The sequence below is a fragment of the Mizuhopecten yessoensis genome, unplaced genomic scaffold (assembly GCF_002113885.1).
Source record: "Mizuhopecten yessoensis strain PY_sf001 unplaced genomic scaffold, ASM211388v2 scaffold9311, whole genome shotgun sequence".
NCBI lineage: Eukaryota > Metazoa > Mollusca > Bivalvia > Pectinida > Pectinidae > Mizuhopecten > Mizuhopecten yessoensis.
The window spans coordinates 727936-748032 of NW_018407984.1; the positions used below are offsets into that span (position 1 = coordinate 727936).

At 33.5% G+C, this 20097-nt stretch overlaps 1 protein-coding gene across 1 annotated transcript; it reads left to right on the forward strand.

Annotated features, from left to right (window-relative positions):
• Positions 1-86: 86 nt before the first annotated feature.
• Positions 87-19708, forward strand: LOC110457805 (major facilitator superfamily domain-containing protein 8-like). The gene is made up of 12 exons (XM_021509227.1): positions 87-245; positions 1508-1631; positions 2047-2174; positions 3097-3216; positions 4418-4497; positions 5547-5907; positions 6530-6603; positions 7620-7703; positions 9472-9604; positions 11851-11973; positions 12822-12952; positions 13780-19708. Exons 1-12 carry the CDS (start codon positions 167-169, stop codon positions 13897-13899), a joined length of 1557 nt encoding a protein of 518 aa, XP_021364902.1. The 5' UTR covers positions 87-166; the 3' UTR covers positions 13900-19708.
• The last annotated feature ends 389 nt before the right edge of the window (positions 19709-20097 follow it).

Genomic DNA, 20097 nt, shown 5'->3' on the forward strand with positions numbered 1-20097 from the left:
GAAAAACATTTGGTTTCGCAATCCTGAATTTAGCAATACCCAAATGCAAGTAAGGGGGAGTAACTCTATTTTATTGTTGAGAAATATCTGTTGGTTTCCGACAGGTAAATTTAAGCTATCTCACGTTAGTGTGTAGTGGCATCGTCTGCTTCTTTATCAATTTAGAATGTCTACACTGAAAACAAGAAAACGGCTTTCGTATTTCAATCTTGGGCTGTTTTTTTTAATGGGAGGCATTGAATATGGTAAGTAAACAATGTGAACTTTGACTGGCGTTGACGCGTGATAAAAAGCATCATCATCCCTGGCCTGACATGACCACCAAAGTATATCCTAACAATACATATATAGTAAACACATCTACTTAGTACAATGTATATGAATCGTATCGGCTGTTATTGTAATTGAGTATACATAATAAAGTAAGTGTGTACCAAACAGACCTTTGTATTGCATCATAATAATTTAAATGACTTATTTTCCTTACAGAAGGTTAGACACTAACTGACATACACATGAATAGTCGTTGTTACACATTTATCTGTCACCAATGCCAACACCTGCTGATTTGACAACAGGTACATGAAGATGTATGTTTGGCACTTCTGGGCACCAAAAGTCTAGCTGTCAAAAACTCGAGTCTGGTGTAGATCCTGGGGAAGCTGGGCTATTTCATGCAGCTTGATTGTTCCTTGCATGTGATCATGACATCATGAATGAGTCACTAAAAAAATAAATGTCTGAAAACTCATGCAAAATCAAATTTACACATTTTGTAATAAAAATGTTCCACTGAACGATTTGGCAAAGAAATTCTATGAGACGGTCAATCAGGTGTGTATCATTAGCATTTTATGACACACCAAACATTCACTTATCTGACGAGTGTCTGATTTAAACTACATGATGAACAACATGCTATCCTAATTATAAATACCTAATTACAGATTACCATTATTACATGATGAAGATACAAGGAGCAGTGATATTTGTTAATTACATAAGACTGCAATACGTTAAAATAGCTTATAAATCCAGCAATTTTATATATAACTAGCTACATGTATACATTTAAAATTAATGTATATAAAACTATCTATAGCCTCAATCTTTGATTATGCTTATATATATAATTATATATAGGTTCCGACAGGTGAAGTAAGTGTCTTTGTATCGGCTATAAAGACCCTGTACATCGTACCAGTTAAACCCTGTAATGTAATTAGACTATAGATCGATGTTACATATTGTATGATTAATAAAAGACTAATCATAATTGTCATAATTTTCATTTAAACATTTAAGATTTCTTTTGTCTGACAAAATAAAGAGTTTTAAATATTCAATAATTGTTATTAAAAGTGTTCCACTCTGATTGTAGAATCCAATTTTGTTTTGAAGCACATTTATTTGTGTTATTTGATATTGGGAATGGAACCATTTTTGGAATCATAAATGATGAAAGTATGCTTTTCCTAAACCCTGAGGTTCATCTTGTTTTTGACAGCGGTGGTCCTGCCAACTCTGTGGCTGTATATTCAGGACCGGTTTGATTCTCCTGAGTACATGCTGGGGATCATTATGTCTGCCTACAGCCTAGCTGCCATGATTTCCAGCCCACTGCTTGGAAGGTAAATAACATAGCATGATATTTTTTTCCAGTTAATGAATTCAGTTTCTTTACATCAATTTTGTAGCCGTTTTCATATCGAATATTATTAATTACATGTAGCAGTATGGTAAATTTATCACCAAAAGTTTTAATACAAAAAAACAGAATTAAATCTAACTTTGTCTTATTGAAAAAATTGTTTATTAATGCATGTACATGTAATGACCATGCAAACACTGTATTTTCCTGAAATATCATCTGATTATTGACGATACTTCATTTTATTCATTAAAACATATTTACATTGAAAACTCTTACATTTCAAATTAAATTGGATGAAATTGAAATATTTTATATGACTACATCTGGTTTAATTGAAATTCAATTGTGTACTTGTATAACTTGACGTTAACCTGTTGTGATTGGTGTTGTAGGTGGGCAGATAAATCAAGGAATCCTAGAATTATCATAATACTATGTGGCATTGTGCAAGTGGGAGGAAACTTTATGTATTTCATTGGCCTGAGCCAGTGGTTCTTGTTAGCTAGCCGATTGGTTGTAGGTAAGTTGTTTCTGTCATGTCTTAAAAAAAATACCAGTGATTGACACACAGAAGGAAGGTAAACTTAAGATTTTTAGCTCACCCAGCCCATGCTTATGTCCTGGCACAGTGTCTGTCATCTGTCGGTCCGACCAGCGTCAACCATTTACTTCGAACAACTTCTGAATAACCAAAAGGTACAGTGTGATATTTGGCTGGTGACATACTTGGATGAAGGGCTACCATGTTAATGTTCAAATGATGGACCTTCATCCTAATTCAAGGTCACAGGACTGAAATATGTTACAATCTTTAAACAACTTCTTCTGAAGAACCTAATAGTCTAGGGTGATATTTGGCTGGTAACATGCTTTGAAGAAACTGCATGCTATCAATTTTTCTTCAAATAACCAACCTTCACCCTAATTCAAACTCACATGGGTCAAATATGTTGAAATCTTCAAAAGACTTCCCTAAATAACAAAAAGGGCCAGGATTATGATAGTTGGCCTCTAGCTAGCATGCTGGGGAAAAAGGGCTGCCATTGAGTTTGTTCAAATAAAAGACCTGCACCCATATTCAAGAAGACAGGGGTCAAAATTGTTTTCAAAAGCTTTAAACAACTTCTTCTTGATAACAAAAAGGCTAAGGGTGTTTAGGTTTGGCAAGTTACATGCTGGGATGAAGGGCTACCAAATTTGTTCAAATACATGACCTTGGCTTACATTCAAGGTCACAGATGTCAAATATGTCAAAACTTAAAATGACTTCTTGGAATAATCAAATTGTATAGGGTGATGATATTTTTTCAGTTGCATGTTCAGATGAAGAGCTGTAAGGCTCTTTCACCAACCTTTCCTGAATAACCAAATGTTCTAGGCTGATGATATTTGGTATTTGGTATATGATATGTTTCAGTGAGCTGTTCATCCTTGCATTTTAGGTTTTGGTGCAGGAGGCGGGTCTGTGATCATGGGAGAAATTGGTCGTGTCACCACAGAACAGGAGAGAACTGGGATAATTGCCCTCTTGATTGCCATCAGACAGTGTGGTTTACTATTAGGTATGGGAAATCTTAGTGCTTTCTTTTTCTGGCAGCAAGCCTATGTTTTAGACAATTCTTTTCCTTATATGACAAAATAACAAATCTGATTTTAAGACAAAATAACAAATCTGATTATAAGACAAAATAACAAATATGATTGCAAAAGTAAAACTACATATAACATAGAATTTGTCTTTTAACATTTATAACATATACAATCTCTTAACATTGTATATTGCACTTCAAAACAATATTACCGTGGGGGTAATGTATAATTCATAAAACCAGTACAATGTATATATACAAAACAGTACATCCTGTTAAATGCAAATAACAGGTACAAAGTCTAAGTATATTAACCTTACTCAGAAGGGGTTCACTATAGGGTCAATGGTACATTCCCTGTAGGAATTTGATTCCAACTGGCCAAACCATCCCTGCTTGCACTAAGTAATATTGAGTTCTACTCTTAGAAAGCTGTATTCAAGTTTCCTACTTGATTAATACTTAAATAAAATTAATTTTGAAAACAAATTTTAGTCAGTTTATGAATTATTGACACTTTGACGTGGATACTTTTGTACTTAAAAGAATAGGAGATAACCTTCCATACATCTTAAAAGGGAAAATCTGAATTCAGAACCTGATTATAATATTAAAGCCTGGGTGACTTTAAGAAATAAGTTAAGAGCTTTTATACAGGATAAACTTGTTGATGTTGATAATATATATGTATTTTACCTTATACATTTTGCATGTGATTTGTGTCAGAGTTATTTCCCTTGGAATTGTGAAAATTATAATCCAGTAAGTATCTTTAGTTTTAAATGGGTCATCAACTTTTTTATAACCAAATCCAAAATATTTTGAAATGTTTAATATAGGATACTTAAATACAGCCTTCTTAGTGTGGAGCTCAATAACACCCTATTGTAGACAAGGGTCGATTTGGAAAGGGGCTGGTTTGGGCAGTTAGAAGGCCCAGTAGAGACACCGTAATATTTACCCTATATATAGTCAACTTCTTCTAAGTAAGGTTATTGATTTAGCACCTGGTAATAGCAACAAAAATCGTATTCAAAGTTTTCTGAGGCACTAGAGTTCATGCGTGATATACAAAAGTGTTATGTAAAAAAATTATGAATTTTCAGTAAGTGTGTTGGTAGTTAATATGATTTATTGTAATTAAAATAAGATACTTTATGTAATATACTTACAGGGCCAGGCTTGAATGTATTCCTGCGTTTAACTGATTTCCATATAGGACCGTTTTTGGTAGATAAATTCAGTTCGCCAGGGGTGAGTCAATTACTTATAAAAGAGCCAGTTACTCAATACCAGATGCTAAAGATCTCATTTGTGATCAAATTTTTAAGGGATAACCGTATTATCCCTAAAACTGTGAAAGATTACCAAAAAAAATGTATGAATACTGTAAATACAGCTTAAATGAATCTCTCCAGAGAAAATGTTTTACCTGCCACTTAATGATTTTTAAGGTGTTAAAGAACAGAATTATTATAAGAGCAGTGTCTGTCATATTGAAGACTTTAGTTAACATGGTTACAATGTATATATAGCAGGGAAGAATAAATTTCTAACTAAACATCAACAAAAAAATGCTTTGTATTCAAACTTTTATTTGAAAATGGGACTTTTACAGACATGTTTTTTCTTCCTAGATCACAGGGAGTCTACCTGCGTGTGTATTATTCATTGAAAAAATGAAAGTCTTTATGAAAAATCAGAATCTGCCTACAATTGTTATAAGTTCCTAACTTGTTAAAAATGTGGCTATGAACACCAATAAGTGAGTGTCTTCTGTAAAGAGAACAATGGATCAATGATAATTACACAAACACGTCTTAAGTGATTAATTAATATTGGAGATTCTGGTATCTTCCAAAAAGTAATTTTCCCCAATTTCTGTTCTAAAGTCTTTGCATTAAAACATGCACTTTCAAAATCTTACTACAAGTCAGACATATCTGTAAGTACCCCAATAGACCCTGATCAAGATTGACAAAAACTTGTTATCAGAACATGCTGTTTTTTGATGTGATATATATGCTGAACATGTGATATTATTATTGTGAAAATGCATATGATATTAAGATCTAGAGGGGTTTATATCAAACCACATGATATTAAACAAGTTAAATTGCATATTAGTACAATAATTTTGCTTAATATCACTTTACATTTGTCAGGGGAAAACCTGATATTAACCAGAATGTGACATAAAGAAAAAAAAAAACTCTGTCCTTTTTAGCTGTATAAACTGTTGGAATCACTGTACTTGACTATAAGTATATAAAAATATCAATGTCTGTTTGTTTTGCCTTTAGGTTTTCATGGCTGCAATCTGGGCCCTACAGTCCTTACTTATGGTTTTCCTATATAAGGATCTGCATAAAATCCAAGCTGAATCCATCGCTGAAGAAAAGCGTACAAAGAAAACTGATACAATTCAAAACTATAGTTCTATTGACAACATGGATTCTGTAGAGAGAGACTTACTTCACACTGTTAACGAGAGTGACCAGAGGTACATGGAAATACACAGCAAAACACTGCCTCAAAAAGAACCAACCCTCTCAAGGGCAGATAACTCCAGGCTGACACCTGTTCTTGGAGAAACTTCTTCCTCTACAGAAAATTTAAATAGCCAGGAACTGCATGAATTGTCCTGGAGATTTCTATATACAGGTAATTTTCATTATATGTTGATAGTATGGTCAAACAAATATCTGTTTTTGAAAAGAAAACTCTACTTGTTGTGACTGTACTGGTACTTTTAACTCTATATGTAACTGTACATTGTATGTTTGTGTGTAAATTGTAAATCACTATCCATATTGATTTCATTTTAGCACTGCACATAATGTTCTGTGTTATCCAGTGAATATACCCATGTCATATTTTTTTGTGTATTAATTAGATTAACCCATGTAATATGACCTGTCAGTCCTGTGATTGGTTGTAAGCTTCAATTGTTTCAATTAATTTTTTTGTGATGTCAGGCCTAGGACAAGAACATGAGGTCACAGGCTTATGGACTGGAGTAAAAAATGGCAGCTTTTTACATTTCAAGGTTGCATGAAAATTGTCATTTTACATAAATAAATGCCTCAAATTTTTGTTATGTGATAAAAAGGATCTTAATTACGCTCGTTTTCATTTCATTTGAAATTTATGAGACTTGTCACAAATTTTTCATTTTAGCTCGCCTGAGGCTCGTTTGAAAAATAACAATTTGCTTGCTTATCTGAAATGCTGTTTGCCAGCTAATGACTGGTGATGCTCTGATACAAATGAGTTTTTGTTGTAGAATATGTTCGAGAAGAAGTTGTAGTATTAATGGCGGTGCAGTTCAACAGCTATTTCAACCAGGTTGGGTTTGAGGTAAGTGTACATATACATGTATGCTATGGATTACTCATGAAAAGATAAGTTATATGGGAAAGGCAATCTAAATAATTATGTTGTTGGGTGCTCTTGGTCCTTATATAAATCAACAATACACTATTCTTTACATACTGGGTAATCATTCACTTTATCACATACCTGTAATACAAGCAATTTTCAGACCATGAAATACAACATTCTGTATTGCACATGTGCAGTACGAAATGTTGTATTTACCTACTAGCCGGAACTACTTTTTATGGGAATTCCCTCGTCATGACGAACTGAAAAGTTCCCGGTATTTGCAAAAAATATCCAAGTTTATAAAATCTTTGTATCAATCTCTACCAAATACGGTAGGTGTGTGATAAAAGCAAGACCACACACTTGTGTTTTTCTAATGAATTCATAGAGCACTCATTTATTGTGCGGACGTATATATTCACTCCGCGCACTTGTGAATATATTCGTCCGTGCAATAAACTTGTGCTTTCTGATTCATTCGAAAAACACAGGTGTGTGGTCTTCCATATTTATTTGACAATATCATAGTGTATGCTTAAATAGATTTCTGGCCAAATCACTTACTACAAATGTAGGTGTTAAGACTGTGTAATTTATTAATCTATCCTCCCAATGATAGATGTTTTTCAGGTTAAATCATATAACCAAAAGACACAGAAAGTGATGACGTCTTATACCGCAATGTTTGGCGCAGTATTGTAAATCTAATTTATGATTGGTTAAAGTTGCTTGGCAATGAAATTAATGCACAATGCTGTTTTGTGCAAAATTAATTTGCTTTTATCAGAAATGAATAAATATTCACTAACTATGAATTAAGATATGTTGTCTGACTGTTTAAATTAAATGATAAGGGTTATAACCAGAATTACTGTATACACAGACAAAACTGTGTGCACTTTTGTACATAAACCTCTTTGTTGATTTATGCAAAGTGCACAGTTTTTTTCGGTATATAGGCCGACATTTTTGAACTGTTTTCCTTTCAGACTATGATAACACCTCTGTCACAGAAGTTTCTACACTGGGGAGAGCTAGAAAACAGTATCATGTACTGCTGTGCTGCTGCTGAGGTAATATAATAGCACTATACAACATAGTAATGCACAGGAGAGGCACAGGGACAATTAGCACAGGAGAGGCACAGGGACAATTAATGCCTTAAATACTTATTGACTCCAGCTTGATTTGAACTATATGTGTTTCCAATTTCAAAGATTACTTGCCTAAATATTCATTCGTTTTAATCAAATTTTGGGTGTATAATGGTATTGCTCTGATAAAGTTCAAAGATGAGCAGAGTTTGTGCAATTGAAATTGGGTAAGGGACACTTCCTCTGTAGCAGTTGATATTCCCTTTCTAGACATTATCTAGCTATTTTGTTTATGAACATAGAATGTTTGTTTGTTTTATTTGTTTTTAACTTTTAAGGCCAAGTGATAATAATTAGAAACTGCTTTCTTTATTAGGTCACAGATACTTTATCAATTTTGATAGATTGTCATTTTTTGAACAATATCTTTCCAATTCATAGACAGGTTTTTACCATGTCATGAATTTTATCTCACCTGGCACGAAGTGCCAAGTGAGCTTATGCCGTGGTGCAGCGGCCGTCCGTCGTCAATATTTGACTTTAAACGACTTCTTCTTAATAACCGAAAGGCCTAGGGTGATGATATTTGGCCAGAAGCAAACTGGGATGAAGGGCTACCAAGTTTGTTCAAATAAATGACCTTCATCTATTTTCAAGGTCACAGGGGTCAAATATGTTAAAAACTTTAAACAACTTCTTCTCAATAACCAAAATGCCCAGGGTAATGATATTTGGCCAGTAGCATGCTGAGATAAAGGGCTACAAAGTTTGTTCAAATAAATGACCTTCACCCATATTCAAGGTCACAGGGGTCAAATATGTTAAAAACTTTAAACAACTTCTTCTGAATAACCAAAATGCCCTGGGTGATGATATTTAGTCAGTAGCATACTAGGATCAAGGGCTACCAAGTTTGTTTAAATGTATGACCTTGAATCATATTCAAGGTCACAAGGAGCAAATATGTTTAAAATATTTCAACAACTTGTTCTGAATAACCAAAAGGCTCAGGATGTTGATATTTAGTTAGTAGCATATGCTGGGATCAAGGACTACTATGTTTGTTAAAGTGAATGACTTTGACTTATATTCAAGGTCACAGGGGTCAAATTTGTTTAAAATCTTTAAACAACCTCTTATGAATAACCATGGGTCCCAGGATGTTTATACTTTGCAAGTTTCATCCTGAGATGAAAGGCTATACAATGTGTTCAACATAATGACTTTGTTCGACTTTCAATCACAGGGGTGAAATGTTTTAAACAAAATTAATAGGGTCTTTTGAACGAATTTTAATCATAAATACTGATATTTTGCCTGTAGCTTTATTTTAGATCACTTTTAAGGTTACAAGTGTGAGTTTTATACCAGGTGAGCAATGCAGGCCCATTGGGCCTCTTGTTTAATCTAACGTCATAATCAAGATGTTACTAATTATACTATGTGTACAAGCACATCACTGTAGAGAATTTATTTGTTTCCTGTTTTCTCACTCCATACAATCACATGATTTAAGATCCTACCACTAACATATTTCAAAGTTGCCGCCTTGGTCCCCCCCCCCCCACATTAGCATTAAATTGTACATTTGGAATAGTAATTAAAGTATTCCCCCTAGCTGACACCTTGATCTATTACTGTAAGTAACCATTCAAGGGAATGGTAAAAACATTACTACACCTTTCCCTGTAATGCTTCTGCTGTCACGTGTTGGTGATGCTGATTCTATGTTTTGATTGTATTACAGGTGATTGCTGTGTTTATGTTAGTACGATATCTAAGTAAACGTCTCCAGGACCGAACAATGATACTGATAGGATTGTCGACACTTGTACTGGCCTGTGGTTGGCTGCTCTATGCTGTTCCAAATAGTGACCCAGGTAGGTACCACTTATAAAAGCTGATGGCTCTCTTCATAGTTAGGATAAGACAAACATAAGGCATCGGAATCCTCTTGCAAAAAATGGATTTATTAATTATTACATGTAGGATAGATAGCTCTCTCCTCTTCCATCCTTTCCTGTTCTTTTGCTACACACTTTGTCCCTTCTTTTCTATCTTTTCTTCCTCTGCTGGATAACCAAACTACTTGGAAGCGAAGCGGATGTAAAACAATTCTATCAATCAATCAGTTGAGTACAATACCACAGAGAGAGACTTTAATGGTTTCGTTTCAGTTTACATCAAACAGGCATTATTCCAGACCAACTGTCAATGAGAAAGACCACAAGATAAGGACATAGATATTTCACAAATTGTTTTTAGGCTGAGAGTATAGCATAGATAAAACCTCCACAACATCGGTGCTACATGCATAGGTACATGTATGTTTATATTCTAATTTTACATCCTATATGCTATATTCCATTAAAACATTCGTTCCACCAAGGGCCTCCAGGTTTTATTTAGGGATACCCCTCATAGAATTAAATCAATTACTTTTATACATGCCCAGTTTTTTTCCGTTGAGTATAAGGGCTAATGAGAAGCCAACAAACAAGAACATGTAAAATAAGACAGTAGTGTTGTATCTTTGAATCAATACTTCACGTAAAAGGATCGAAATGTATTTTAACATGTTCACAACCAAGATATATAATCCTTGTTCTTATCTATGCTTGATTAGTCCAACACCCAGATGACTTTGTATGTTGACCTGATTTACAGTTCAGTATATGGTTTAACTTTATTTTCCACCGCTTTCACCGAATACGGGGGATATTACTTCGGGTTTGTCCGTCTGTCTGTCAGTCTGTCTTTCTGTCTGTCATGCTTCGTTTCCGTTCAATAACTGCAACAAATGTTAACTGATTTTCTTCAAAGTTGGTAACAGAATTAAATGCCTAACGGCTTGGCCAAGTTCGATGACCACTTTCAATGGACTTTATTTAGCGGAGTTATGGCCCCTTGAATAACGAAACACCATTAACTGCCGTTTCTGTGCAATAAAGGCAACAAATGTTAACCAAATTTCTTCAAACTTGGTTACAGAGTTAAATGCCTTAAGGGCTCTGCCAATTTCGATGACCACTTTCAACGGACTGTATATGGCAGAGTTATGGCCCATTGAATAACGAAAAATATCATTATCTGCCATTTCCGTGCAATAACTGCAACAAATGTTAACCATTTTTTTTCAAACTTAATGCAGGGTTAAACGCCCAAAGGGCTTGACCAAGTTTGATGACCACTTTCAGTAGACTTTATTTGGCGGAGTTATGGCCCCTTGAATAACGAAAAATGTCATTTACCGTTTCCGTGCAATAACTGCAACAAATATTTACTGATTTTTTTCAAACTTGCCAACAGGGTTTGATGCCTTAAGTGCTTGGCCAAGTTCGATGACCACTTTCAGTAGACTTTATTTGGCGGAGTTATGGCCCCTTAAATAACGAAAAACATCATTTACCGTTTCCTTGCAATAACCGCAACAAATGTTAACTGATTTTCTTCAAACTTGCTAACAGGGTTTGATGCCTTAAGTGCTTGGCCAAGTTCGATGACCACTTTCAGCGGACTCTATTTGGCTGAGTCATTATCTGCAGTTTCCGCTTATTAATTCTTGCAAATATATGATAAGTCTTTTTTTTTTCTTCGAGTTTCAAGCGTTACATTATGTCTCAACAGTATGATACTCACATGTTTAAACCTAACCTCAATAATTTTTACCTACAACATGTCCTGAAAGTTGGGGATATAAATTCCATGAATTTGCTTGTTATGGTGTAATGTAACACCCAGATGACTTTGTGTGTTGGCCTCACATTTGGTTAGGTATATATAAGGTTAAACTTTATTATGGTGTAATACCCAGATGACTTTCTATGTTTACCTGGTTTTGGGTTCTATACAAGGTTAAGCTTTATTATGGTGTAATACCCAGATGATTTTCTATATATGTTTACCTGATTTTGGGTTCTATATGAGGTTAAACTTTATTATGGTGTAATACCCAGATGACTTTCTATGTTAACCTGATTTTGGGTTCAATGTAAGGTTAAACTATTATTATGGTGTAATACCCAAATGATTTTCTATGTTTACCTGATTTTGGGTTCTATATAAGGTTAAACTTTATTATATTGTATTGTAATTAGCTCCTGTAACTTTGTTATTTCAATTTCAGATAAGCCATCCACCAACCTTCCTATGTTTATAGTAGGGCTGGTGTTAGACATGTTTGCTCTACCGTTTCTGGCAGTGTGTAGTATATCATTGTTCTCCAAGGTCACCAAGAAGGAGCATCAGGGTAAGGATTGTCCCTATTACCGAGGGGGTCTCTCCGGGTAAGGCTAGTCCCTATTACAGAGGGGGTCTCTCCGGGTAAGGCTAGTCCCTATTACCAGAGGGGTTTTTCTAGGTAAGGCTAGTCCCTATTACAGAGGGGGTCTCTCTAGGAACGGCTAGTTCCTATTACAGAAGGGTTTTTTCAAGGTAAGGCTAGTCTCTATTACAGAGGGGGTCTCTCCGCGGGTAAGGCTAGTCCCTATTACAGAGGGGGTCTCTCCGGGAAAGGCTAGTCTCTATTACAGAGGGGTTAAAGGAGCATCAGGGTAAGGCTAGTCCTTATTACAGAGGGGTTAACGGAGCATCAGGGTAAGGCTAGTCCTTATTACAGAGGGGTTAAAGGAGCATCAGGGTAAGGCTACCAGTTTTTTTTTTTTCAAATAGAAATATAGGTTGAGAAAAGGTCAATTATTTATCCCACACAATTGAAACAAATGGTATTTATCATTAAACAAGGATTATATATTCTTATTATTACATTCACAAAGGATTAACATGTTTTTTTGTAATATAACTGAATCTACAGCATATGCCCGAGTTAGAAATAACCAACTTAATTTTTATTACTGAACTTTTAAATAGATATCACTGATATAAAGTTATCAAAATCATCTACTAAGGGATTTTCATTGTGTTTAAATGTTGTTTTTGATATCTTTAAAAAATCAATACTAATTTCAGTCAAGTAATTTTCAAATGGTGGTATATATGAACCAGAAAATTTAAAAAAACAGTAAAAATATGTCTGTAAGAACAGATTTTTTTATGTTAGTTGCCCTGGTGCTTTATGGTTTATGTTCACTGTTGTAGGTTTGAGTCAAGGACTGAGGAGAATTGTGGTGGGGTGTGGTATGATCCTGGGTCCTTTATGGACGGGATCTGCCCTCTCCTGGCCCTACATCATGTTAGGGGTCATGCTAGGACTTCTAGTCATGTCATTGGTAAGTTATCTCTATTTTTCTCCAATGCCAACAAACATATTACTTGTTCGTTTCTCAATGTAAGATTTCACTTTTTTTTTCTGTGTTATACTTCCGTGCTCCAATAAATATGTTTTACATTCAATCACTGCTATTTTGGGTGATCAGTTGGTGCAGTGGATAGCATACTTGCCTTTCACAAAGGCAGCTGGGGTTTGATTCCTTGATCGACGTGAAAAAGTATGGGGGTCACCTGCCTGACCACTAGGGCTGTCACAATATATCAGAAAACAGGTATATCGCAATACACAGGTATATCCTATTGTACACAATACAGAGATGAAATATTGCTGTATCACAATATTTTTTTATAGGCATATTATGTATCACCTTGGTGTTTTAACTTTGCAAATTACTACAAATTCTAAGAAATGCCAATAAGCATAAAGCAGGCTTTTATTAGTTCAAATTTTGTAATCGATGGTTGGTTTGATAAAAATCTTAGTTCTATGCATATGTAATCCATATTATGTAGGATAAAGTTTGATAACATTCTGATAACAACTTATTATAAAATTGAGCACATGCATCCTTCCTATGACAATATATATCGGGATTTGTATTGCAATATATTCATTCTGTATTGAATATATCGTGATACACTCTTTGGGTATTGTGACACCCCTACTGACCACATGGGTTTTCTCCGGGAACTCCAGTTTCCTCCCACAATAATTAGGCCCTCCATGCACAACATCATAAGTGTTGTAAAAAAACAAAAACAAATGTTTATCACAGTCTTTTGACAAAGTGGTTGAAGTCTGATGTACAGTTGTTATATGTCCTAGGTGATGCTACTGTTGTCCTACGGGAGACTGGACAGGAAGGAGGAATCCCCTGTCGTACAGTCAGTCCAGGCCGACCCTGTGTACACAGAATCTAACGAAAATCAACCATTGTTGTCTTGATAGAAAGTACTGTATATTGTTTTTCATTTTTATAGAACCATAACACCAACTTTGCTATGGTTTTACAAATTCAATCATTTCACTGATTTTATATTCCATGGCCGCAATTTGTTTATTTGTGACAATTTGTAGCTGTTTTATCAAACATTTGATGGGATCAATAATTATATCGTGACATGTGTTTTTGCCAATTATTTTGTCTATATCGTATATAACATCTTATATAAGTTTCTTTTTCATACAAGTTCAAACAAGCGTGAAAGTACATTGTACAAATATTATTTTTTTGAGAAATTTAGGTTGGTGAGCTTATGTTAAAATTTTGGGATACATTCTTTTTATTTGAAAAGAAAACCGATTTCAAATACCATTGTTTCAAATTACTAAGAATCAGAATTATGATTATCTGCTAGGGAATATACACTGTTTATCGTTTTGTTTTTGCATTTTCTTACTTTTCGAAATTGTATTCCGAATGAGGTACATATATTTGCTAGATTTCAAATTCGTATAAATAACAGTTATTTCCACCCTAAACTATTTTACCACAGTGACTCCAACCTGTAATGAACAAAAGTGGGCGTGACACACATGATGTAGTATACAGTCCTAGTTGTGGATAATTAAACACTGGAAGGCTTAAAAGGAAGTTGATGTCATGATTCACTGAAATAGTATTAGGAAGAAAATACCTTTTAAGCAATTATTTTCATGACTTTACTTTTACAGACAGAAATAAATTTGAAACCAAGAGCAATGTAAAGTTGTCTTACATCTGTTTACTCTTTGATTGAAATCTACACAAAGATACTATAATTTGGAATGAAATGCGCGTAGGAATCTGGAATGAGATGATTAACAGGTCAGTGTATTTGTCTGCTAATGGAAGCTGTCACTGTCCAATACTGTATCCCATGGAAAACCCATTGCAATTCTCATAAAGGAAACACATAAAGGTTGGGCATTAAGTTATGTTTCAAATAATGATCACCAACATTTAAAACTGATAATTAACTAATAGTCCATGTATTCATGGACATAATTTCCAGTAATGTTTACATGCATAAAAGTTGTATTTTGTGTTTGTTATTTTTTTATCATTCATTTTACAATTAAATACATTTACATTTATATAATCAGGTGATATAGATATTTCCTTCAATGTTATGATATTAACATGTGATATTTGATATATTCAGGATATTCTTTTTTATGATATATTTGTTATTTGGCGATTGAGTTTAAAGCTTGTCTATATTTTGTAACAGCGATATAGGCACCTATAATACAATGTTATAGGTATTAATAGTTGTTACATTGTTGAAATGCAGATTGCCTCTGCTATGGACCAACAAAGGCCCCATTCTTTAACTACTGTTTAGTGATAAATGTCCAATGGAGAATAATCCACTAACTTTAAAGTTCCTCCTTTGATCAAGAGGTTAATGAGTTTGTTGTTGTTGTATAAACCTGACTGTCACGGATAGGTCTGAAGCCTATTAATACAGCTTAATGACAACTACAATAGGAATAACTTACCGTAGTGATACATTGTTATAAGTATCCAGTGTCAGTTTGACCTTTATAAGTGACAATAATACAGTTCTATATAAGTATCCAGTGTCAGTTTGACCTTTATAAGTGACAATAATACAGTTCTATATAAGTATCCAGTGTCAATTTGACCTTTATAAGTGACAATAATACAGTTCTATATAAGTATCCAGTGTCAATTTGACCTTTATAAGTGACAATAATACAGTTCTATATAAGTATCCAGTGTCAATTTGACCTTTATAAGTGACAATAATACAGTTCTATATAAGTATCCAGTGTCAGTTTGACCTTTATAAGTGACAATAATACAGTTCTATATAAGTATCCAGTGTCAATTTGACCTTTATAAGTGACAATAATACAGTTCTATATAAGTATCCAGTGTCAATTTGACCTTTATAAGTGACAATAATACAGTTCTATATAAGTATCCAGTGTCAATTTGACCTTTATAAGTGACAATAATACAGTTCTATATAAGTATCCAGTGTCAATTTGACCTTTATAAGTGACAATAATACAGTTCTATATAAGTATCCAGTGTCAATTTGACCTTTATAAGTGACAATAATACAGTTCTATATAAGTATCCAGTGTCAATTTGACCTTTATAAGTGACAATAATACAGTTCTATATAAGTATCCAGTGTCAATTTGACCTTTATAAGTGACAATAATACAGTTCTATATAAGTATCCAGTGTCAATTTGACCTTTATAAGTGACAATAATACAGTTCTATATAAGTATCCAGTGTCAATTTGACCTTTATAAGTGACAATAATACAGTTCTATATAAGTATCCAGTGTCAATTTGACCTTTATAAGTGACAATAATACAGTTCTATATAAGTATCCAGTGTCAGTTTGACCTTTATAAGTGACAATAATACAGTTCTATATAAGTATCCAGTGTCAATTTGACCTTTATAAGTGACAATAATACAGTTCTATATAAGTATCCAGTGTCAATTTGACCTTTATAAGTGACAATAATACAGTTCTATATAAGTATCCAGTGTCAATTTGACCTTTATAAGTGACAATAATACAGTTCTATATAAGTATCCAGTGTCAATTTGACCTTTATAAGTGACAATAATACAGTTCTATATAAGTATCCAGTGTCAATTTGACCTTTATAAGTGACAATAATACAGTTCTATATAAGTATCCAGTGTCAATTTGACCTTTATAAGTGACAATAATACAGTTCTATATAAGTATCCAGTGTCAATTTGACCTTTATAAGTGACAATAATACAGTTCTATATAAGTATCCAGTGTCAATTTGACCTTTATAAGTGACAATAATACAGTTCTATATAAGTATCCAGTGTCAATTTGACCTTTATAAGTGACAATAATACAGTTCTATATAAGTATCCAGTGTCAGTTTGACCTTTATAAGTGACAATAATACAGTTCTATATAAGTATCCAGTGTCAGTTTGACCTTTATAAGTGACAATAATACAGTTCTATATAAGTATCCAGTGTCAGTTTGACCTTTATAAGTGACAATAATACAGTTCTATATAAGTATCCAGTGTCAGTTTGACCTTTATAAGTGACAATAATACAGTTCTATATAAGTATCCAGTGTCAATTTGACCTTTATAAGTGACAATAATACAGTTCTATATAAGTATCCAGTGTTAATTTGACCACAGCAACAAAAGTAAGGGTATATTTGAGTATACCTTCAGTGTTCATTTGACCATAGTGACAACCGAGAATGTATTTTGGAGATATTATGAATATTCTTCATTTGAAAGACACCAGTATTTGAGACAATGATAAATTTAAAGAAGTTTAATACAGTAACTGTAGAGATTAAAAACAAAATAAAGAGCGATTCATATAATTTAAAAAAACAACACTTGTTTCACAGTTGTTGTATAAATTAAGTGACTATTATATAAGATGACTGTAGTTGTGTAGAAAAGTTCAATCTTTCCCCTTAACTACCTTACATAATGTTAGGACTCAGAGAAAAGTAGTAGCCTGATTAAGAATGATAATGGTTGACTAAATTACAGTTCTAGTGGTACATGTAGTTATATTTTTCCCTCTTTTGACATCGAATTAGAAGATTGAATGATGAAAAGAGGCAAATTACAAAATTATTGTATTCCTGAGCCTGTATTAATAGAACCGTTCTGATGCTCATGTATGGTTCTTTTGCTCAAGCATAATTTCTTGATCTGGTTATAAATTCTTAAAAAGTTCATTGTGTCATTGATTTGGAAAATGTTTGTAGAGACTTAGAGCTGAAAGCTGTTTTCAATGTTTACAATTGAATTTTTGATCGTTTGACATGATTTAAGTGAGTTATAAGAAAGTTGGTTAGAGCACAGAATCCAGGCTTAAGCATGAGTATGGTTTCTCGAATACGGGCCCTGCTTGTTATGGATTGCTGCTCTTTCAAATGATTATTTGTAGGCCTTAAAAAATTGTTGCTCAAGCACATTAATTTGAGTGCACTATTTTAACTGTATTTATGGTAGATGTAGCTGTTCAGTGTTGAATGGCAAGTATATGTGATGATCCTTTGTTTGTACCTGTTCAGTACATGAACATTTCATTAAATTAGGTCAGTATTTGGAAAAAAGGTGCATCTTTGAACATTTCTATAGCTGTTTCAATGTTTTTTTTATTAGTGTTAGACTAATTGACTGGAGAAAACACTATTTCTTAAAGTTCTGTAACAAAACTTTGATTGTTGATGTTAATTTAATATATATTATAAATGTTAGCCAAATAAGTTCAGATTTTTTTGTGATTCGTTATAGGTGATCTGTCCGAAAACTGTTTTTCTTGAAAAGTTACAAGATTGCCAAAAAATGCTTGGAAAATGCTGGAAAAATGCATTATTTTTCCTGAAAACTCTCATGTGTCAATGCATCAACTTTGTATGGACAAATTATTTATAAACCAAGTACTCATTTATCAGAATAGCATGCATGGCTAAAGAAAAAGCGAAAAATGCGTTTTTGTTTGAAAGTTTTATTTAAATATTAATTTTTGTGACGTCATACCATGTGTTAGCACTACATGACTGTAACATCTGGACATCATATGACATGATTTTAGCACTACGTACAGTATATGACTGTAACATCTTGACATCATATGACATGATTTTAGCATAATATGTACATTTGTAGCTGCCTGGACGTAGTTTTGTATTACAAGGAAGTTGTGTTCAGATCCTCTGTTTTATTATTTACAGCCTTGTTTATTCTAAAGACATGTACAGTCGATCATTATCAGTAAAACAGTCAGCAACAGTGCCGTATTATTTTTAACCTCAGGGTAGTCTTTCTCTACTGAGTCGTTTAAAAAAAAAAGTTTCTTGTCTTCAGATGAATAATTGTAACGAAGTCTTGGACATTTCACGAGTTGTTTTGATATGTTACACTTACCTATTATTTATCGTTGTTAATCGTATGACAAGTGATAAGTGCTACATCCCTGCTGATGTCTTCTCATCATACCTGTGGTAATGTTATAATGTAACTACAATGTAGTAGAAATATAATTTGACGTAGAAGGATTATCTGGATTATCTCCTTTTATTTTACGTCATTTTCATTAAACACTCCGGTGCTATACTCAGAATAAATGCAATTGATAGTGTATGTTTTATCGGAGATAGCTATTATTTACTAGAATTAAAATTTCGACATATATTATGTTCTTTTTATATAACTTATGCAGTGTTTTTGTTTGTCGTCAGCTTTGATTTTTTTTTTTTATATATATTTTTTATAAATGCTATTTGCTTTGTCAATGTAGTATTTTAGTTTAAAAGAATGAAAAGTAATTTGGTATTGTATGTGTACTATAAAATTGTATGCATTTATACCATGTGCCTAACGTCATCTGGTTGTTGGGGAACCGACCCGTTTCATATACCATAACTTGTTGCTGACAAGTTGATGAGTGACATGTATAAACAATATTTTGTGTAGTTAATTATTTCACTTATTTTATCAGCTGCATTGTGATACTCTCGACTATAATGTACATGTAATTTGTAAGTCAATGATTATATAATCTATGTTAATATAATTGTTAACTTATTCGTCCAATTATTTCAAATGTTATGTAAAATTAAATATGACCTCCATGTTTGTTTTGTTATTAAATAAACACGTGTTATTGGCGATGTCAACAGTAAACCCATGCTAATGTCTGCATGTCCTCATGCACGTTTCCATGTTTACGAAATAAAAAAGGTTAAACTTCCTCCGTCAAACTCCATTATTTTAATAGGCGTCCATGTGTTAACGCACTGCCTTCGTCCATCTCCATTATGTTATGAAGGGTAACTAACCCCTGTCCATTTTCAATTTTTTCCTGTCGTGTCCCTCTTGATCCACATCTACTGTTAAACTGTTTCTAGGCTGTATACGTTTTTGTCGATGGGCCATTACAAACATGTACATATTGCTTAGTTTTCCTAGAATATCAAAGTCCCGGTTTAGTTATTGTCGGAAACATAGATGGAAACCTCGTAAGGTCATCCTTGATATTCAGGGGTTACGCTCACTTTCGCTCTCTGCACCGCTGGAATATGTCATAGCAAAACTGAAGGCTCAATGTTTACCACCTTGTTGATGAGACAAGAAGACTAG

Coding starts and splice junctions, on each gene's coding strand:
- LOC110457805 (XM_021509227.1), top strand. CDS start 167: ATGTCTACACTGAAAACAAGAAAACGGCTTTCGTATTTCAATCTTGGG. Junction 246..1,507: donor AATGGGAGGCATTGAATATG/GTAAGTAAACAA, acceptor TGTTTTTGACAG/CGGTGGTCCTGCCAACTCTG. Junction 2,175..3,096: donor AGCTAGCCGATTGGTTGTAG/GTAAGTTGTTTC, acceptor CTTGCATTTTAG/GTTTTGGTGCAGGAGGCGGG.